Source organism: Barbus barbus, assembly GCF_936440315.1.
Source record: "Barbus barbus genome assembly, chromosome: 1".
NCBI lineage: Eukaryota > Metazoa > Chordata > Actinopteri > Cypriniformes > Cyprinidae > Barbus > Barbus barbus.
Window position 1 is genome coordinate 31,876,622 of NC_136729.1, and position 20,254 is coordinate 31,896,875.

The window sequence follows — 20,254 nt, forward strand, 5'->3', positions numbered from 1 at the left end:
CCATTCGGGAAATGGCAAGTTTTTTCAATCACTGACCTTGACGTAGAACATCTCATGACATCGGTCCTCAGTGATTTGGCAGATGGTTAAATTGAGCAGCTGACTCATAACAAACTAAACCACAGAAAGGAGGAGGCTGTTTCTCTCTCTTTCTTCTCTCTCTCTCTCTCTCTCTCTCTCTCTCTCTCTCTCTCTCTCTCACACACACACACACACACTTTCTGTTTTTCTGTATGAAACCTGTCAGAGTTAGCTTGTCATACCCAGTGCTAAAGATTATTTGTTTGCTTGAAATTTATATTAGACGTGCTAATTTGATCATTTTTGCAGGAATAAAACTAATGGATAGTGTTGTAAATATAGACAAAATTCCTCAATGGTCCTCAGAGAGGAACTTCCCTATGAGGTCATTTCCTCTGTTGCAAATACTAAACACATGTCTCCCCTTTTACACATTCCAGCTCCGACACTGAATGAGTCACACCACCCAGCGCCATATCTAACCTTATAATCAAATTTTTGCTTTTTACCTTTATTTATTCTTTTTTCAACACTTATTATAATTAACTAAATTTACCCTATATAATGAGAGATCATAAATACATCTTATGAACCAAATATTAGTTTTTTTTCCTGAATCACTATAATATGCATATAATAAATGTTGATATAACTGTTGTGCTCTGATTATAAGTCTTAACATGTGCACAAAAATGTTAATATTGTGTCAGTAATATTTTCCTTCATATTACCAAATATTATCCAGAAACATGCTATTTTAGTTAAGAACAGTCCTAACATTTTATGGGTTATGTTGAGAGAAAAAACCTAGTCTGAGTTTAAAGGCCCCTGTGCTGACTGACCTGCTCTGCCACATCTGACCACACACACACACAGACTAATTATGTGTGTTAGACCTTGTGTTGGGGAAAAAAAGGAACTTGCTTTTGCTGTCTTGCCTTTTTTAACTTGAAGCTATTTATGTGCCTGTTTTAATCATGTGAGGGTAAGCGTTTTATAAGATATATTGGATGGATGGATTGATGGAAAGAGAAAGAAGGAAGGATTTATAGAAAGGAAGAAGAAAGAATGGTTCTCTCTCTCTCTCTCTCTCTCTGTATATATACAGTCATGGCCAAAAATATTGGCACCCTTAGTAAATATGATCAAAGAAGGCTGTGAAAATTAATCTGCATTGTTAATCCTTTTGATCTTTTATTTTAAAAAATCACAAAAATCTAACCTTTCATTGGATAATAATAATTTAAAATGGGGGGAAATATCATTATGAAATAAATGTTTTTCTCAAATACACGTTGAACACAATTATTGGCACCCCTAGAAATTCTTATGAGTAAAATATCCCTAAAGTATTTTCCCATTCATATTCACAATTTTGAGCACTCCAGGGGGATTATGAACATGAAATTATCCAGCCATGGCTTCCAGTTCCACAGAAATATAAATAGGAGGGAAAACCAAGCCCAAATTCCCTTAATCATCCATCACAATGAGAAAAACCAAAGAATATATTTCTGATGTGCAGCAAAAGATAATTGAGCTTCACAAATTAGTGAAGTGGCTTTAACCCCCTGGGGTCTGAGGGTGTTTTGGGGGCCTGGAGAAGTTTCGACATGCCCTGACATTTGTGCTTTTTTCAGTTGCTTATAAAAATATAAATGGCTAAAGTCTAATAACACTGTAAACAGCAAAAACTGGGCTACAATAATATGTTAGCAGCATTTATGTACATGATTGTGTTTTTGAGAAAGCAACGTTTATGCGTGGTTAGTGAAAAAAAGTCACTGAAATAAGACCATAAAACACATACAGGACATTTGTTTACAAGACTTTTGAGAACCGGATCTTGTAGCCTAGAGTTTTTGATTCAAAATTATGTGAAAATCAGCTTGTTTAATTGCTCACAGAAAACAATATATCGATTTACATTTTTAAAGACATGTTTTGTGATCGAAAGCCTATATGCGAGGGAGTGGCAATGAGGAAGGAAGGATATAAAAAGGAAGAAAGAGAATAAGACATTGATGAGTGCAAAGAAAGAAGGAAGGATAGATTGACTGAAAAGAAGATTTATGGATGATGAATAGGAAATAAGAAAGTTGATTGAAAGAAAGGGAAAAACAAAGGATGAATGAGTGAAAAGAAAGATGGATAGATAGAAAAAAGAAGGAAGGATGGATGTTAAAAATAAGCATGAATGGATATGAAAAGATGGATGGATGAGGGGAAAGAAAGAAGGAAGCATGAATAGATTGGTGGAAAGAAGGATGTGTAGATGGAGATTAGATAGATAGATAGATAGATAGATAGATAGATAGATAGATAGATAGATAGATAGATAGATAGGGGTGGGAGGAAATAGCGATTCACCTAACTATCGCGATACTTTTCAAAACGATTTAAAAATCGATTGGTTTACCTCAGAATCGGTTTTTATTATTTTATTTTTCCTAAGATGTGGAGGGGAGAAGTTAGCACAGATGATCAGCTTCTGACATCAAAGTACCTTGAGAACGATTCGAAAGCACGCGGAGTGTCTGTTCTCTGTAGCTCTCGCTTTCAGTCCTCTGTCGTGTGTGTCATGTGTTCCTGCCTCTTGTGTCCATATTTGGTTTGTTTCCTGTCCTTGTTAAATGTAATCATTAGTTAATTCTTGTCCAGCCGTGTTCGTTTCATTACCTATGATTTACCTGTGTATTTATAGTCCTGTCTGTTCAGTTCACATTTTGTCTGGTCTACTCGTTACCCCCGGTGTTTCCTGTCTGTAAGCCTTGCCTTGTCCTGCCATGTCTTGTCCTGATGTCTACATTAAAGACTATTGTTTGAGTTTACGTCCTCGTCTGCGCGTTCCTGTTTCCTCCTCGTGTGTGCACCGTGACACTCGCGGTGCTTTGATGTCATACAAAGATCGTTCTGCATGCACAGTGGCGCTGCATTGGATGACGTCATATACGTTTAAACCGGCTCGAGAAAGCAAAACCATGACGGAGGCAGAGGATCAAACCTCTTCCAGAATTCTTTCTGCACCTTCACGTTTTGAATCCCAACTGCCGGGAAAACATGACTAAACATGACTGAAACGGTATGCAAAGTAGCATAGCACTTTATTTTATTTCAGAAAGCATTTTTTCTGCTCATTTTGTTGAACATTTGACTATTATATTCATGTGCAAGTTCAGGGTTTTGGTACCTTAAAGTTTCATGGTTCAAGGTAGATAGATAGACAGGTAGATAGAAAGATCAATGGATGGAAAGAAATAAAGGATTGGAAAAGAAAACAAGGGATGAGGGATGATGGCAAATATGATGGATAGAAGGAAAGAAAAGAAAGATGAAGATTGAAAAAAATGATTGATAAATGAAAAGAAAGATGGATGATGGCTGGAAAAATAAAAAAAGGATATAAAAAGGATAAATGGGTTAAAAAGGGTATGGGTGTATTAGATTGATAGATCAGTAAACGGCAAGCTTCTCTTTCTTTCTCTGTAAATAGATTGCTCTCTGCATGCAAATGTTCAGCTGATAGTGATTTGAGTTTATATCACACTCAGCCATGCAGTACAAGGATCACTTACAGTTTTGCATATTGTCAACATTATTATGAAAATAACACCACATTTATTTGGTATGCTTTTTTGAGACCCTCTGCTCAGCGTTTGTGTCAAGCTGATTGTTTACTTACGTTTGATCCATGTTGCATGTTATAATGGGCTGGAATCAGATAAGAAAGAATTGTTGAAATGACAAACATGGATTATCAATAGCGTGGAGAGATATTGATGTTTTCGTCCTCTGCAATTTTGAGGCTCATACATGAGACTGAAGAACGGAATGTTGTTACCTGCACAACAATATTGGCTCAAACAGCCTGAAGAAGCCAGCAATCATATATCTTTACCCAACAGCCTCAGCGAAATGTAATTTTCAAAGCCAGATATTGTTTTTGTTCATCACGTACCAGATGTTGAATCAAGTCAATTGCGTCAACTTTACGTTTTTATTTATTTATTCGTTTCTGTGTTTTCTGTGGCTGTCTTTTGGAACCGAGAGGCTTTATAAAATATGAGGTTTATCAAACTTTCAGCGCTCAGCTATTTTGACGAGCTTCGGTAATACATCACTGACAACTCCGAGCGGCCCGGCTGCACCAGCACGAGAGCATCAGCCCGGGAAAGGGAGCGATGCATTTTTGAAAATGATTTATGCAAAGCAAAATAAATGACGCGGCGTGGCCGGTTTGTAAAGTGCAGCCTTTGAATGGAAGTGTAGCGGATTAACAGCTCTGCTGCACTCTTTCTTTACTCCTGCCAAGAGAGCCATGCTGGACATGACCACTCGCCATGAGCTCAACATTTCCACTCCTCACGTGTCCTGTAGTGTCGGCCATTGGCCCTGGAAAGCAGTTTCAGAAGTCAGGCTGAGAATGATGATGGGGAACGCTGACCCCTCCCTCCTTTTCGTTTTAGAAAATACATTCATTTGAATTGTCAGTTGGTGAATGCGCAAGTAAATAATATATGAGATCATTTTGTTCCACTGAAACGCAGTAGAATACAGGAGAACGCTGCACTGGGACCATTTAGACTTCCACCAGGTGCATTGTTTCTATAGTATTTCATGATAAACATGATTCATTAGATTTAAACTGTTGCAAACTGTATCATAAATCCAGTCATCAGTAGTGCGTCATGTATACTGCAGTCTCAGTTTACTGTGAGGGAACACAATCAGACTGAATTATTTATTTATTTATTTTAACAGTATTTAAATTTGCCAAAACAAAATGTGTTATTTTAGCATTATATATTTAATAGTTTTATTATGTCATTTTTAGTATTTTTTTATATTTATGGAGCTTTAATTTGTTATTTCGTTTTTATTTTTAGTAATTTCTGTGCTTCATCTTAAGCCTATTTATTTCAGTTAATTTCTCATTTTCATAGTTTTTCAAAATTATTTAAATTTCAAGTTTCAAGTTTTTCTTCTAAAATGTGTACTTTAGTTAATTTTAAATTTTTAGTTTTAATGATAAAATTCTGCAATAGACTCGATTCTGTTTGCATTCCTTATATTGTTACTTAATTGCAGTAGTGTTCTTTTACCTTACACTATTGACTAGTCAGCATTTTTTATTTGGAGTGCAAATAAAATAATTTTTAGGTATGTTTTTCTTTTTAAAAATACCCTAATCTATTACATTTCTCTTCGCTTCTTTATTAACTTTAGTGTGAAAGGAGACCCCCTCCCCTCTTTCCCAGTATATGCATTTCCAACTATATGTAATTCTGCTCACAGACATCAGGAGACTTGATTGATTTAGTTCATTTTATTGCATTATTTTAGATTTAATATAATAAATAAACAGCCCAAAAGAGATTATAAAACTCCTTTCTTTTTTTCCTCTCCATTTTGTGTTGTATTGGGTGGGCACGTTTTGATGGAGTTGTGAATCTGTGTTTTGGACAGGTATGGATGAGAGGACAAGCCAAGCATCATGGGCCTCAGGTGGCCAGTCCAACCCGTCCTATGAATCCTCCAGGGTAAGACCGGTCTTGCCTCGCCTCGCCTCACCTCACCTCACTTGCCACACACACACACACACACACACACTAATGTTATCACACCAGTACGGTGCATTTCCATTAGTCCAGTTCAGTTATCAGTCCTCAGCAAAATGAAACATTAGCGTCTGATTTACTTACAGCCTCTATATTAACATATCACTATTGAGAGATATTTGCGATTATTGCGCCCCGTTCCGTCCCCTTCCCAGTGCTGTGCTTTCTTTCCTCCATAAAAGCCCAATTTCACGTGCAAATCAATTAAATCACGTAACGATACTTTTGCAAAATGGGACGTGCTTGATTTATTTAAGTTGATTCGATTTATTTATGTTTTTAAAAGCGTGAAAGAGAACCTGCGCTTCCTTGGGAAGATGTATGCGCTCCGAGACGGAACACAACACGGACATGTAAAGTCATCTTTTAGCGCCGGTATTTTAACGGTCGAATACAAGCAAAAATGTGTCAAAATGCGGCGCTTAGTGATTATTCACGTAAACCCTCATCAGTTATGTAATAAATGAATGTAAAGAGTTGAGAATGAAAATACGTGTGCAACGGTAAATTGGATCCGTGCGGCTCTTAAAGTGACAGCGGGCTATATTCCTGCTGCCGACTGTGTGCTTTATATTAATCAAACAACAAAAGACAAATTCAAAATCACTCACTGCTCTTGACTAAAGGACTTTTGTAGATTTAATAAGAAACAAAGGAAGTTTAATTCTTACAGTGAAGACTATGCTGTTTTATTTTACATTAGGTTATTCAATTTTTCTAGTAGGCTGTTAACTGAATAGCTACTTTAGACTTGCATTAAAAAACTTAAAGCACATTTTGTTTCATTTTTATCTTTTTTATTCTATTGTATTCTTTTGCTTTTTTATTACTGGCATTGTATTCCTTTGCTTTTTATAACTGGCAGTTTAATTATTTTCAATAATTTTGAGGACCTTTTTTCATTGTTGTTTTTTTTTTTAAACTAATATTAGTTCTGGTATTCTACTGTGGTATTGAGAATTGTGACATTTCACTGGTATGAAAATATATATTTGATATATATCACTATCTTTAAATAAATCTTTCATATAAAGTTTTGCTCATATGGCCCACTAATAATCGTTTTAAATAATCATGATTACTATATTGACCAAAATAATCGTGATTATGATTTTTGTCATAATCGAGCAGCCCTAAAACAGCAATGTTTTGAAAATGTTTTATGAATGGGATGACAGCTCAATTTTCAGCAGCCAATACTCCAGTCTTTCACATGATCATTCAGAAAGCGTTGTAATACTGATTTGGTGCTCAAGCATTATTATCATCAATGTTTAAAACAGTTGGGCTACTTAATTTTTGGAAACAATTATACATTTTTTTATAAAAGAAGTACATTTATTTGAAATACAATTTTTTTGTAAGAATGTATATATCTTTGCTGTTTCTTTCCATCTATTTGATGCATCCTTGCTGAATAAAAGTATTCAGTTTTTTTTTTTAAAGAAATCTAACTGACCCCAAACAGTATTGTATTTTCGCCATTAATTATAAGGTAGTTCTTAATTATAAGAACCTTTACTTATGTCATACTCCAGTAAAATTACACGTATTATCATATTAAATTAAATGTGCTTTATCATATAATGTATGATAATGTAGTTAACTGATTTTCAGAATTTTGATTAGTATAATTTTTACATTCTTTTTATAATAAAACTTAAACATTTTGTAATAATGAATGCGCTGATGGCTTTATTTAATAAACAGCAGTTTTTATATCTGAAAGTGTAATTGAGGAAAGAAATCCACTCATATCATATCCACTCATAAGTTCTTGTTTTTCTTTTTTCCTAAATTTCCTTTGTAACATTCTGAAAAGAGCTATTAACTATTGAGAAGCATTACGAGCAGCTGCTCAAAGAACACAGTAAAGAAAATATCTTTGTTTTTTCCCTGCATTTCAAAAAAGGAAATGTTTTTATTTATTCAGTTTGTTAGAAGAGACAGATGAAAGTGCACACACAGCCTACTTGACGTTATGATTATATTATCTGTATTCATGACAAAGAACAAATGGTTGAAGTTTTTCCAGGCTGTGTGTTTGTGACTGAACGCAGTTGGTGCAGGAAGCATTGATGCATTTCAGACATACCATAAGCTCAGATTGATTTTCATGCTTGCAAATCATATCCACTTCATCAAAATAAGAAAAAAAAAAATCAGCCATGTTTGTGATTTTTATTTTGCGCTCAACCCTAGTGCAGATTGTGAAGATCTCTCGCTTCCTATTTGTTTGTTTGTCTTTTCCACGGTGGTGTGTTCAGGGTGCCCTGTATGAATTTAATTTCATGTCAATCTCCTGTCACTTCCTATCAGAAATCAGTCAAATGTCGGAGGCTCTCACACCACATTGTCTTGTTTATTTCCGATGCCCTTCCTCTCCGCACTTCTACAGGCGATGGCTTTGCTGGCGGCCTGATTTGAATTATAAGACGGAGGCGCATGAGATATCTTTGCTCTAGGTGCATGGAAATTAGTGGTTGTGACATTGCTGGGGATGGGATCAGGAGACAGCTGTTTGCACCCCTATACAGCGTGTGTACGCACACACACTCACATACACACAGACGCATGCATCAGATAAACACAATCAAACTGTTTAAGTGTGTGTGTGTGTGTGTGTGTGTGTGTGTGTGTGTGTGTGAGTACTTGGGTTTCCAAAGAGAAATTAACATAAGTGTTTGTCATTTCCCAAGCATTCACCCTGCAATATAATCATCATAATTTCCAAGCCAGTGCCTTCAGCTAAAAAAAATTGTAGCACTTATTCGTGCAAATGGCCATAACTTTACCCCCTATACCTAATGATGAATCTGTGTTCAATGCTGCATGGCACGTTTAAGGCCAGAGAATGCTGAGATTTCCTATAAAGTTGAGACTAATCAGATTACGTAAATGTTTTTATTATTAACCAAGTGTGCCTGCTATATCATCTGGAATGTGTTTCATAAAATCTGTTGAAATAAATGGTGTAATATTAATTACATACATCACTGTTCAAAAATTAGGAGTCAGTAAGGTTATATCAAAATATATATGTCACTCTTTCCCCAAAAATGCATTATGATAATAGTAAGAAATGCTCCTTTTTCACCAAATCAGCATAATAGAATAATTTCTGAAGGATAATGTGACACTGAAGACTGGAGTAATGGCTTCTGAAAATTCAGCTTTGTCATCACATGAATAAATTACATTTTAAAATATATTAAAATAGAAAAGTTTTTTTTTTGACCAAATAAATACAACATTTGGTAAGCATGAGACTTCCAAAAACATAAATAAAAAAATCTTACTGACCCCAAAGCTTTGAATAATAGCATAATTAAGTGAAGGAATGTTTTAAAATTATGATTATTCCTGTATGTAGTGGTACACTACACTTCCTTTCTAAACTGTTCATGATCATACTCTCTGGATTTAATTGTATTTTTACATTAGATTAGATGTCAGCAGTTCTCGGACCACCAACCATTGTTTTTCTCAGAAATTTGTAAAAGGTCAGTGCAACAGGACTTTTTTTTTTAGTTACAGTTTTCAGCAAAGGTCAGATTAAATGAGGAAAAGCATTGTGAAAAATATAATATAACGTAATCACAGACTTTCTTATTCAGACAGAATTACATTTCTTAGAAGACCTCAGAGTTAGAAGTAAACCCACAGGTGATTTGTTCCATTGTTACAGAGCATCAGACTGCTTCAGTTTGAACAGAATCTCTGTTTGAATCAATTATAGCGTTTTAAGGCTTGAATACACTATACGATACCCCCGATTTTCAGTCTGGACGTGCTACTTTCCAAAAATAGAGACAGGAAAATTTTTGTGTATGATGGGCTCTCTTTTTTTGATTACATCCAGTCTGGTGATTTCAGACGTTTTATATTTTGAGACGGTTTTAGAACACATTCTTTTCTTTTGTCATGCGTCTCCTTGCAACGAGGAACACATTTCTGTGAGTTTTTTTGTGTTCGCAGTGACTTGAAAGTCTGGTAGTGTGTGACCCTCATTAAGTGCATTAAGTCATTGATGGCAAGTTTTTGTTCGATAACTTTAAAAAGTTGGAAAATATATGATGAGTAGCGTTTTAAACTCTAAACAGATTTGACAAATTGTGTTGTGTATTCCAGCCTTTATACTTACAAGTTACTATTCAAACATGCTTCTGGATCCCAGCAGTGGCCATTACTCACAGCCAACAACTAAGTTAGAAAGCTATTGTCTGAGGTTTGATCTTATCGTGAGAATCTATCTCAGTCTTTTGTGGTTTACCCTTAAAAAGCCACAAGAGCTTTAGCAGAGCTGCAGCCGGTTGCTGTGAAGTACCTGCTAGATTTAATCAGCGTCTTCATCCGTTACATTACTTTTTCAGTCTTGCTACACACAGATCTCCTATCAGATAACTAAATAGGGGCTACGGCTTTTCTGTATTTCTGTTACCTGCAAAGAGCACAGGATCCAATCGACTAACGTTTCCCTTGTTCTCTCACACGGAAACTGTGAACCATTTTAAGCAGGCTCTTTTTCACAAGAGCGACTCTCTCTCTTCTCCCTCTCTGTACGCGTGTGATTAGTGGACTGTGAACAGACTGGAGCCCCGGCTAGCCGACCTTGGCCCACAGCCAGGCATCACATCCTGGGCAGCCGTGGCTTCAGGCCTCCCATCTGACAGCCCAACCCGCATGCACCACCTCTGCCGCGCACCCCGCTGTCCCACAATGCCTTGCTCCCGTCCATCATGCCACTATCACCCATCCCCAACGCCTTAAAACGGGACCAGGGCATTCACCTGGGATGCGAAGGAGCATCTGAGAGATGTTTTCTTGAACGGAGCATTGGCTTGCATGCTTAAGCAGCAACGTGGCAGTTATTTACACCAGACTAACCATTTACCGCTGAGAGCACGAGTAACAAGCAGCGCATTCTGCGATCACAAGGCAGCATGATTGATGATCTAATGGTCTCACCGATCTCCTCATCAACTCAGCTTCCCATCCACTGCACTTTTCTGACATTCAGGAAGCTGCCATTGGGCAGACTCAAAAGGCCAGGAAGGAAAATATGGATGATAAAGAGGTTAAAGGGGTAGTTTACACAAAAATTCAAATTCTGTCATCATTTACTCACCCTTGTGTTGTTTCAAACCCATAAGCATGTTTGAAATTCCATAAGAACCAGGGAGGATTGTTTTCACATGCCAAGCAAGCACATAAAAGCCTAAATTAAATCTGTTCAAAACATAAGGTGAAGATGTATAAACCTATTACTGCCACTGAATAAAAAAATAAAGGTAATTACAACTTTCTCACAATTCAGACTTTTTTTCTCGCAATTGTGAGTTTACATCTGCAAGTTTATATCTTGTAATTCTGACTTTATAACACAATTTGTGAGTTAACAAGCCAGAATTGTAAGATATAAACTCACAATTGTAAGAAAATGGTCAGTCTTTTTTTTCCCTCAGAAATTGACTTTATAGCTTGCAGTTGTAAGTTCATATCTCTCAGACTTATTTGCTCAGAATTTAGAGATATGAACTTGCAAATGCGAGAAAAGTTAGAATTGTGAGATATAAACTCACAGCTGCGAGAAAAAAGTGAGAATTGCAAGTTTATAACAAGCAATTCTTTAGAAAAAAGTCTGAATTGCGAGATAAAATTGCCTTGTTTTATTTCTTTTTTTATTTGGTGGTGAAAAAGGGCCTCCATATGAAGTAGACATGAATTTAACGGTTTGACTATTATTTTTATGATGTCTTTTTGAACTTTTTGAAGACTTTTCTCAGGTTTCATTAAAAATCTTTCTTTTTCTTCCAAACATAAATGAAAGTCTAATGGGTTTGGATCGACATGAGGTTGAGTAATTGAATTTGGGTGAACTATCCCTTTAATTGTATTTATGCATACGTTTGCCTGCATCTGTGCACTAACCTCAGTCGGAAAGCTTACTAAATCATGCTTACCAAATTGCTGGGGAGGACATTGCATTTCGGGGGCTTGTTTTTCGCCTGCCACCCCCTCCCACTGTGTCTCTTCAGGGGAGAAGCCATTAGTCAGGCAGTTCATAGTGTTATTAACACAAACGTCAGGAACACGATAGGGAACCTCTCTGCATCGATTCTGCCCCGCAAAACACCCCATTGCCTCTGAAATTACTCAATCACCATCCGTTTGGAAAACAGACACAAAAAATCAAGAATAGTTATAGTCCGTGATATATTTTTTGTTGAAAGCAGAGAAGGAAAAGCCCACAGTAACGGACAGCCGGCAGCTGTAGGTCCCTCAGGAGAGAGTTAATATGGTTTGGGGGACACATTTGACTGTAGCGCCAGGCGGATTTTCACCGGCTCCAGGATTAACACAGCCACAGAGTATCTTTTATTGGGGGGGACTCTGAGTTTTAAAGGCCCATACTGTGACCGATATTTAGACCTAAGCCCCCCAAAGCTGATAACGGTCATGAAAGGGCAGACCTCAGCTGCCGAGGAGAGAACCTGACTTATTTATTCTACTTTTTAAGTACAAGCAGGCTTTTGGCATAAAGCTATGATCTGTGTTGAGCTCCAGTAAACACGTCACTTCATCACTTTTATGTAATTTCTGATGCATCGTATGCACACAAATCCTTACCGGTCTAGCACTTTTTTAACAATATACCACATAGAAATGTTATCATGAATGAAGGTTGACAAAAAATTAGGATTGCCACACAAAGCCAGAATGTTGCCTGGCAACGGCATTTACAACCTATCTAGAAACTTCTAGAAGCATCTCTAAAGATGTGCGCTAGTAGTGGCACTGATCTTAAAAAGTAAGCAAAACACCTCACTCAAGCGTTAGAAAACAAAAAAGTAATGTCTCAATTATTGTTATATCTCTATATGGAATGGCAGGAGAGAGCATGGAATCAAACAAACCATTTTAATGTGACATGATTTTTGTTGATGAATGTAAATGGCTTCTTTTGTTGTTGTTTGTGCCCCATTAGCTTTATTACAATTACACAATCGCAGCACAAGCGCTATCTTCTCTTCAGGGCTTTGTTTGCCCTTTTAATGAAATTCATCAAAGACTTTGAAGAAAGTGTTTTTTAATGAGGAGAGTGGAGAAATATTGATCGTTTCGGGGGACAGTTGACCAGTCGCGCTCTCCTCTTTTACCCCAGTAATTAGAAGAGTGTCATAGCACTCAATTAGCAGGTCCAGCTAATAATGTGTTTAATGCTGTGATCTCTTTCCTCCAGGGGTTTGGAGGCAGCACTCATTATGCTGATCACTTGAGTGACAGTCGATTAGTGTCCCATGAAGGATTGTCCCCAACACCTTTCATGAGCTCCAGCATAATGGGTGAGTATCCAAGGTGATTCTGACCCTGTCTCTCTTTCACACCCGTCTTTCTGTCATCAATCCATTTAGCAGTGTGTGGACTGATCAGGCATTTCTCTCTGAAGGCAGTCACCACAGGAAGTGCCAGAGATGGGTGAGGATGCTGTGTATTTACACACTGAAATTTATTGAAATATTTTAACATTTATTTATTTTAATATTAATATGAAAGATTATAAATAAAAAGTAATTTCACACAATACCGTTCAGAAGTTTGGGTTCAGAAAGATTTTCCAATGTTTTTGAAAGTGTCTCATGTTTACCGATGCTGCATTTATTTGATCAAAAATACAAAAACACTAACAGTGTGAAATCTTGAAATGTTTTAAAATAAATTTTCTATTTTAGTATGTTTATAATAAAATAGACATCAGTTAAATGGCAATTTATTCCTGTGATGACAAAGCTGAATTTTTTAGCAGCCGTTACTCCAGTCTTCAGTGCCTTATGATCCCTCAGAAATCATTCTTATATGTAAACATTTCTCATTATTACTATTGTTAAAAGCAGTTCCAGGATTCTTTGTTGAATAGAACAGCATTTATTTTTGAACTATAAATATTTTGTAACATTATAAGCATCTTCACTGTCACTTTTAAACAATTTTGAGCAAAAATCTTTCTGACCCCAAACATTAGAATGGTTATATATTGTAAAAGATACATTTAAAAATGATTTATTTTTATTTATTATAAAAGACAATAATCCTGGCTCTTTTTGAGTCTGACGTGAAAGTCATAATGACTCACTGAGTAAGTGAGTCGGATTCAGTAACTACGCTGACAGATTCACTGAAGAATTCGTCAGAATGAGAATGATTTTATCCATTAATTAATTAGTCATTCATTCATGAATGGACAACAGACTGCACTGACTAATACTATATAATAATGTTGTATTAGAAATGCATTATTTATTTTATATATTATATTATTATATACAGTATAATGCAATATTATATTAATTTTTCTTTAGCATCTTCCTGCGCTGTGACTGTCTTCAGAAGTTGACCCTCCCCCAGGGTGGAAGTCACACCATCAGTACAGTTTTCCATCACAAAAGACTGTCTGCTAGCTAGCAGAAAAGCCACCGGCTTCTTCCTGTGGCACACTGCATTGTTTTGCAGAGGAGAGTGAGAAGGGATGGGAAGGAAAGGAGAGAGAGAGAGCGAGAGAGAGAGCGAAGGAGGGGTTTCAGGGGTGGTAGTGAAACAAACAGATGGGCCAAATATCATTTTACACACACAAACCCCCTCAGCCACGGACTCTCTCAAATCTCTCTCCTCTTTCCGAAGAGGTGTGTGAAACTCTACTTAACTCGCTCCACTTCCTCTTTTGCTTCCAAAAATGTTTCAAATAATTTTCCATCTGTATCAGTTTGTGAGTTTGTGCTTGTTTGGCCCCTGGTTTTTACTGCTTGTTTGCTGACTCCACACGAAGCATAATACACATTATTCAGCATCAAGATGAGGTGCAGTGCAGATTCTGAAAATTGCACACGGTTATTTCTGTTGTGTAATTTTGTCATTGTGAAGTGAACATTCTATTGCTGTATTTATAACTGTTCTTTCTGAAAGATTGTGCCCTTTTTTCATAAGGTAGCATATCTGTAATCAGTAAATTATACAGGTATATTTAATGCTACAGTTTTATTTATTAATAAGCAGGGTGTCATTTGTTTATTAAGGTGTTTGTTCTTACTATTTTACATGAGAGTCGAGGTGATCAAGCTTTAAATTGTACTTTTTATTTGTATTTTGTTTAAAAGATGATTAAGATAATGACAAAAGAGCATTTTTTTATGTATTTATCAGACAAAATGGCTTGATTAGGGGCACAACGGGCTGTTTATCCCTTGAACGTGATTGATGGATGTTGTTAGATCTGAGGTCTCTCTGTCTGCCGCTATTGTGATGTGCTTGCACATGACAGCTTTATGGGCTGCTGAACCCTGGCTCTTTGTAGCATCACCCTGGAGACCAGTTGCCATGTAAAGGTGGCAAGTTTACGGATGGGTGCTACTGCACGAAGCCCACCGAAACAAAATGTTATCTCTCTACCAATTGATCTGCATTTGTGTGTGTGTGTGTGGAGGTAGGGGGGATGTTTGGTTTTCCTCTGTCCTGTTGATGCAGCACTAATTATGCCTATTAGTAGCAAAATATGGAAATGATCTGGAACAATGATGTGTCAGGGAATTAGACAATCTGATTGCACGGCTAAATTGCCTGCGCTATCTTGCTGGGATTGGACGAGGAGACCGAGTCTTATCAAATTGAATTTCAGCAGTAATATCTGGGATTTACATGGAATTACCCATTCCGGAGCAACCTCATTAAATCATCTCTGAAAGGTTATTACTCACCAATGAAAAAGGCAGAGCTCGAATATGAATGTAATACAATTAAGCATTACCATCACACGAATGGCATTTCTGAGGGAACCCTGGCCTATGAGTTACTCGTGGGTTTATGTGACCCATTTTTTTTCCTGCATGCGCCGTTTAAAAACAGAGCCGTGGTAATCTAAGTGGATTATCTCGAGACAAATCCCGTTGGTCTGCAGTTTCTTGAAGGAAATAGAAATCGTAGGCTGGCACTTGTTTGTTTACCTGTTTAAACTGTTTTCTGCTAATAAAACCTTTTCCAATCTCGCTTTTTAATAAATAATGCATAAAATGTTGCTTCATTTAAACTGTATGATCTCAACACATGTATAACCTTGTTTGTCTACGACGTTAATATAAGAAATGCCTCTGATTTGCTTTCATAAACCATTATCCCATTAAGCGGTTTAATTTGAATGCTTCATTTAGTAGTCTTAAATATGCCTGTAGGGGCTGCATGCATTGACCTGGTTCCATGCGCTCTCTAAGTGAAGTATGACATGTTGAGAGCAGCTTGGGGTTACCTGAGGTCAGCTATTGTGTATGATAATGAACTTGTTACAGTTTATAGTGCTAGGCAGATGGCTGGTAATAACTGTTTATTTGACATAACATTTTAATTAGAGTAACCGCTGCTTGTTCTGAATAATGGAGATCCTTTTTAAAGGTCACACTCTCTTCTGCTGTGTTGGTAATGGATTTGAGCTTATGTAGAACTACGTATCGGATGATAGGAGCAGAATGTGATCCGTGTTCGCCTTTACTGCGCGTTACCTTTGAGGTTTGAGTGGATAGATATTTCGCTTTGTTGCATCATCTTCCTATGTGGTGTATTTAGGCCCCATGGGCTGGGGAGAGTGAATGTGGCGGTGTGTATTTCTGCATGTGTCTGCGTGTATGCTTGAAGAAAGCCCATGAGAGTGTCGAGGTCAGAGGTCAGTCAGTCTGCGCCGCACGTGCGGTCTACAACACGCCCTGATCCAATCCTCTTACCCAGCATCCTCTTTGCCTTTCTGCTCGCACGTGGCACCCACACTGTGACGGCTAAAACCATTCTGTGCTGTACACGATCCTCTGATGCGGTGCAGCCGAAGACATCGAGTAATGTGTAATCACAAACCTTGTCCGACGTGAATTCAGTTCTGCAAAACATAAATAATTTCTGTTCTATTTTCAGAAGCTAAATAGAATCTATTTACATAATTTGTAGTGCAGTTTAACCCTATAATCAACTGATCAGCCAACCATAGCGCACAGACTGTGCTTGTCCGTTTGTAACACTGGAGCGTGTTGCATACTGATGACTCTGTGTTGAAGTTTTAAGCAATATTTAATAAGGCTTAATGCAGCTTTAGATTAAGAAGAAATCTGCATGCACGTAGAGAATCCTGCTTCTTCAGCGCAGCCAGTATTTACTGGTCAAACAGATTACCATCACAAAAGACAAATTAGTTTAGTACTTTGTTGACATTCCAGACTCCATGGGTAACAGCTGGCACAGATAGAGCCGGCCTGGGTTTAGACTTGATGAAACGGTCTACAACAAAACACGGTACATGAGTTTTAAATTGAATGCTCATTGGAAAAAAACACTGCAATCAGTTGTACATGTGTTTTGCTGTAAACTTCCTGAAACCTAAGGTGAAGCTTGTTGCTTTGCAGCTCAAGGGAAGCTTGTGATTTGCGGTAGATGAGAATAATGCACATACGTGATCTCAGGAAGCTGTGTTTCCTGGGAAAACGCTCACCTCCGCTGGAGTTTAGTGCTGGTCTGTCAGGTCACGCTCATTTCCAGTGAACCTTTTTCCTGAAAGCGCTGTTTTAAATAGTCATCAGCAGGGCTAAATGAAGTCTATGGCTGCAGAACTACATGGAAAGCTGCACAATAAACCGGCATGATTCGTACAGTTTGTGTTCACATTTTGACAAATTTTTTTGTTAATGCAGTTGAAATTTGACTGAAACAGTGGCATTTAATTTGCACTTCTCAGATTCTTGCATTTTACAGTGTCATCATCTATTTTGTTCACAAAATGTGGATAAGTTACAACAGGTAAACATCTCAGCATTGTGGACACGCTTCATCTTCACCAAAAAGCATTCTAAAATAGTAAAATGTAAAATTTGTTCAGCTGAACTAGTTGGTGGCAGCTCATTACCAACCACGTTTACTGCTCTCCCACTGGTTTATTACTTGAATACAACACCCTGGAAAGCATTCAAGTTAAATTAAATTAGAAAACTTTAATTTTGGCTTTTGTGTTTCTGTAAAAAGTACATTTTGGTGCCTCACTGCACACATACAAATATAGTCAGTTTGGTCATAAGGTCAGTTTGTTTGATTGACAAAGTTCAGTTCTTTCATGTGTTCCTGCATCCTGAAAAACAAGATGTTTTTTAAACAATAATTTGCTTTTTATTTTAGGGAGGGACACTCTTATTAGAAAGTATATGATTGGAGAGAGTATCTGATTGGACACAAACCGTAAAATGCTGCTTGAATCTGTTTTCCTGAAAGAATTGAATTCTCATAACTGAATGCAAGCTCGTATTCACTTCTTTCTCCATCCAATAAGCAACTGATGGAAAGAACCCAGTCCCTGTCCAACATTTTTCTTTTTTCTTTTTCAGTGACCTTTTTCACTCGGATGTATGTCATAATATGGAAGAAAATATTTTTTGCTACTTCCTTTACATTGTGACTTTAAGAAGAATCTGCACATTATCGATCCGAATCAACACAGAAAATGCTGAAAAAGTCATCAGTGACCTTTACAATTCAGTGACCCTTCATAAAGATCTCACTTTACCTGTCAAATGCCTTCCTGCTTCTTAGATTCATTTTTAGCATTTGTCTTCTTTTTTACTGTTTTTTTTTTCATAAAGTTTTTATTTTCAGAATGACATGTATTGAATTTTTGACTTTACATATTCTCTGATGAGATGAAAGTTTGAGATGATACAGAAGCGGACTTCTGATGAAGTCAGTGAAGAATTCTGGATTTCTGCTTTCAGTCACACTGATGGCTAAGCATCAAAGAGAGACAAAAGATATTACAAGGACATTTCCGGACTTCCTCGTATCTGAGAAATTCTCTCTTTTTACTCTTCTGTTCTTCCGCAAGCCACTCATCAAAGATTTCAGCTGGTTTAGATTAGTCCATTTGATTTAATTACCATAAGCGAGTCTGTGTGTGTGTGTGTGTGTGTATGCTTGAGCATGTTGACTGTGTGTTTGTCACTCGCCAGCATTTCAATCCATGTGCCTGTCTATATTTTTAACAATGCTGACTGGCTTGTGGATGCACTCACGTTCCTGTGGCCTGCTGCACATCCTCTCTGTTCTATTAAATATAATCTGCTTATTATTAGCAGCATCAACACACACACATATACAGCCCCGTTCGCTACTGAAGTGATTCAGTAAGACTTGGATTTCTTCTGCCGAGTTCAGGCCTTCTGTACACATCTATATTAAGCTGTGTTAGTCAGCGCTGATCTCTGAAGACACATCTAGTGATTGCACCCTTGTGATATCGCCTGTTAGATAAAATCTGTTAGTTGGCCTAATGTAACCCAGGAGCTTGTGTTCCTCACCTGGGACATTAGAAGGTTCACCTATGCTCCCCCAGGTCAAATCTCCATCCCCGTCTCATCCCCAGAGAAGAAGAGCATGGCTGATCTGCCACCTTTCACCCTAGTGGCACCTAAATGCTCCTCTCCCAGGAGTGCTGTATGAAGACGGCAGTAGATATTGTTGAAGCGTTACTCCCAAATGATGTAGCCTTAGCGATAGAAAGCAAAGGTGAAAGTGTGAAAGGAGTCTCAGATGCTCAGCTGTACTAGTGATAGATATCACACAACAATAATGCTGACCATTAAATTGCTTGTTTCTTGTTTTCCGATTTTTTTTTTGTTTGTTGTTGAAACATTTGAGCAAATATTGTGTAAAATAAATATGATGATTGTATTTAACAAATATATTATTATATTACATTATATTATATACAGTTTACACAGTAACATTTTATTCTGGGTTCAAATAAATTGTTCAATTTAATTGTTATTGTTTTTGATCACCAAGGCTGCTTTTATTTTTATTCAAAATACAATAAAAGCTGTAATATTTTGAAATATTATTACAGTTTTAGATAACTGTTTACTATTTAAATAGATGTTGAAATGTAATTTATTCCTGTGAAAGCTGAATTTTCAGCAGCCATTATTCCAGTCTTCACTCTGACATGATCTTTCAGAAATAATTTTAATATGCTGATTTGAAGTGCTGGTGCTGTTAAGGAGTTTTTTTTATTGGTCAATATTATTAATAATTTAAATGTAATCTTTAGCTAATATCAAAATGACATTGTAATGTTGTGATGCCTTCATTCACTTTTAGTGTTTACAATCAGTCCGTTTTAGTTTTTAGTAGTGCTGTTAATTGATTAAAAAGAATTAACTAATTAATCGCACATTTTTCTGAAATTAAAATTAATTAATCCCACCTAACATTAAAGTTTTTAAATATACTTTTATATTGCTATAATTTCATATTCAATCTTCAAATTAATGTACAAACAACATAAAGACAGTATATTTTTTTAAATATTTGTTTAATGGCATGTTTTTTTTTATGACTGAAGGCCAGTATCACTGATACCAATACTGATTTCTCTATAACCCATATTTAACCATTGACTATAGCCATTCAACATTACAGTATAATTGAGCTATCAATTTAAAAATTTATTAGACTTTTAAAAAATAACTTCTAATTTAAGTGAACTTAAGACAATCTTCATATAAACCCATTAAAAATGAATAAATTATAATAAATGTCATATT

The 20,254-nt window shown here is 36.7% G+C and overlaps 1 protein-coding gene across 5 annotated transcripts in view; it reads left to right on the forward strand.

Moving 5' to 3' along the window:
• LOC306870960 (transcription factor 12) overlaps positions 1-20,254 on the forward strand; it is a 110,901-nt gene that overhangs the window by 25,307 nt on the left and 65,340 nt on the right. For 4 of the 5 annotated variants that reach the window (XM_079418574.1, XM_079418576.1, XM_079418575.1 and 1 more), the window contains 2 exons: positions 5,488-5,561; positions 12,883-12,985. In XM_079418574.1, the coding sequence (XP_079274700.1) occupies positions 5,488-5,561; positions 12,883-12,985 (177 nt within the window). The remainder of the gene's footprint in view (positions 1-5,487; positions 5,562-12,882; positions 12,986-20,254) is intronic. The other variant, XM_079418578.1, reaches the window with a different exon arrangement.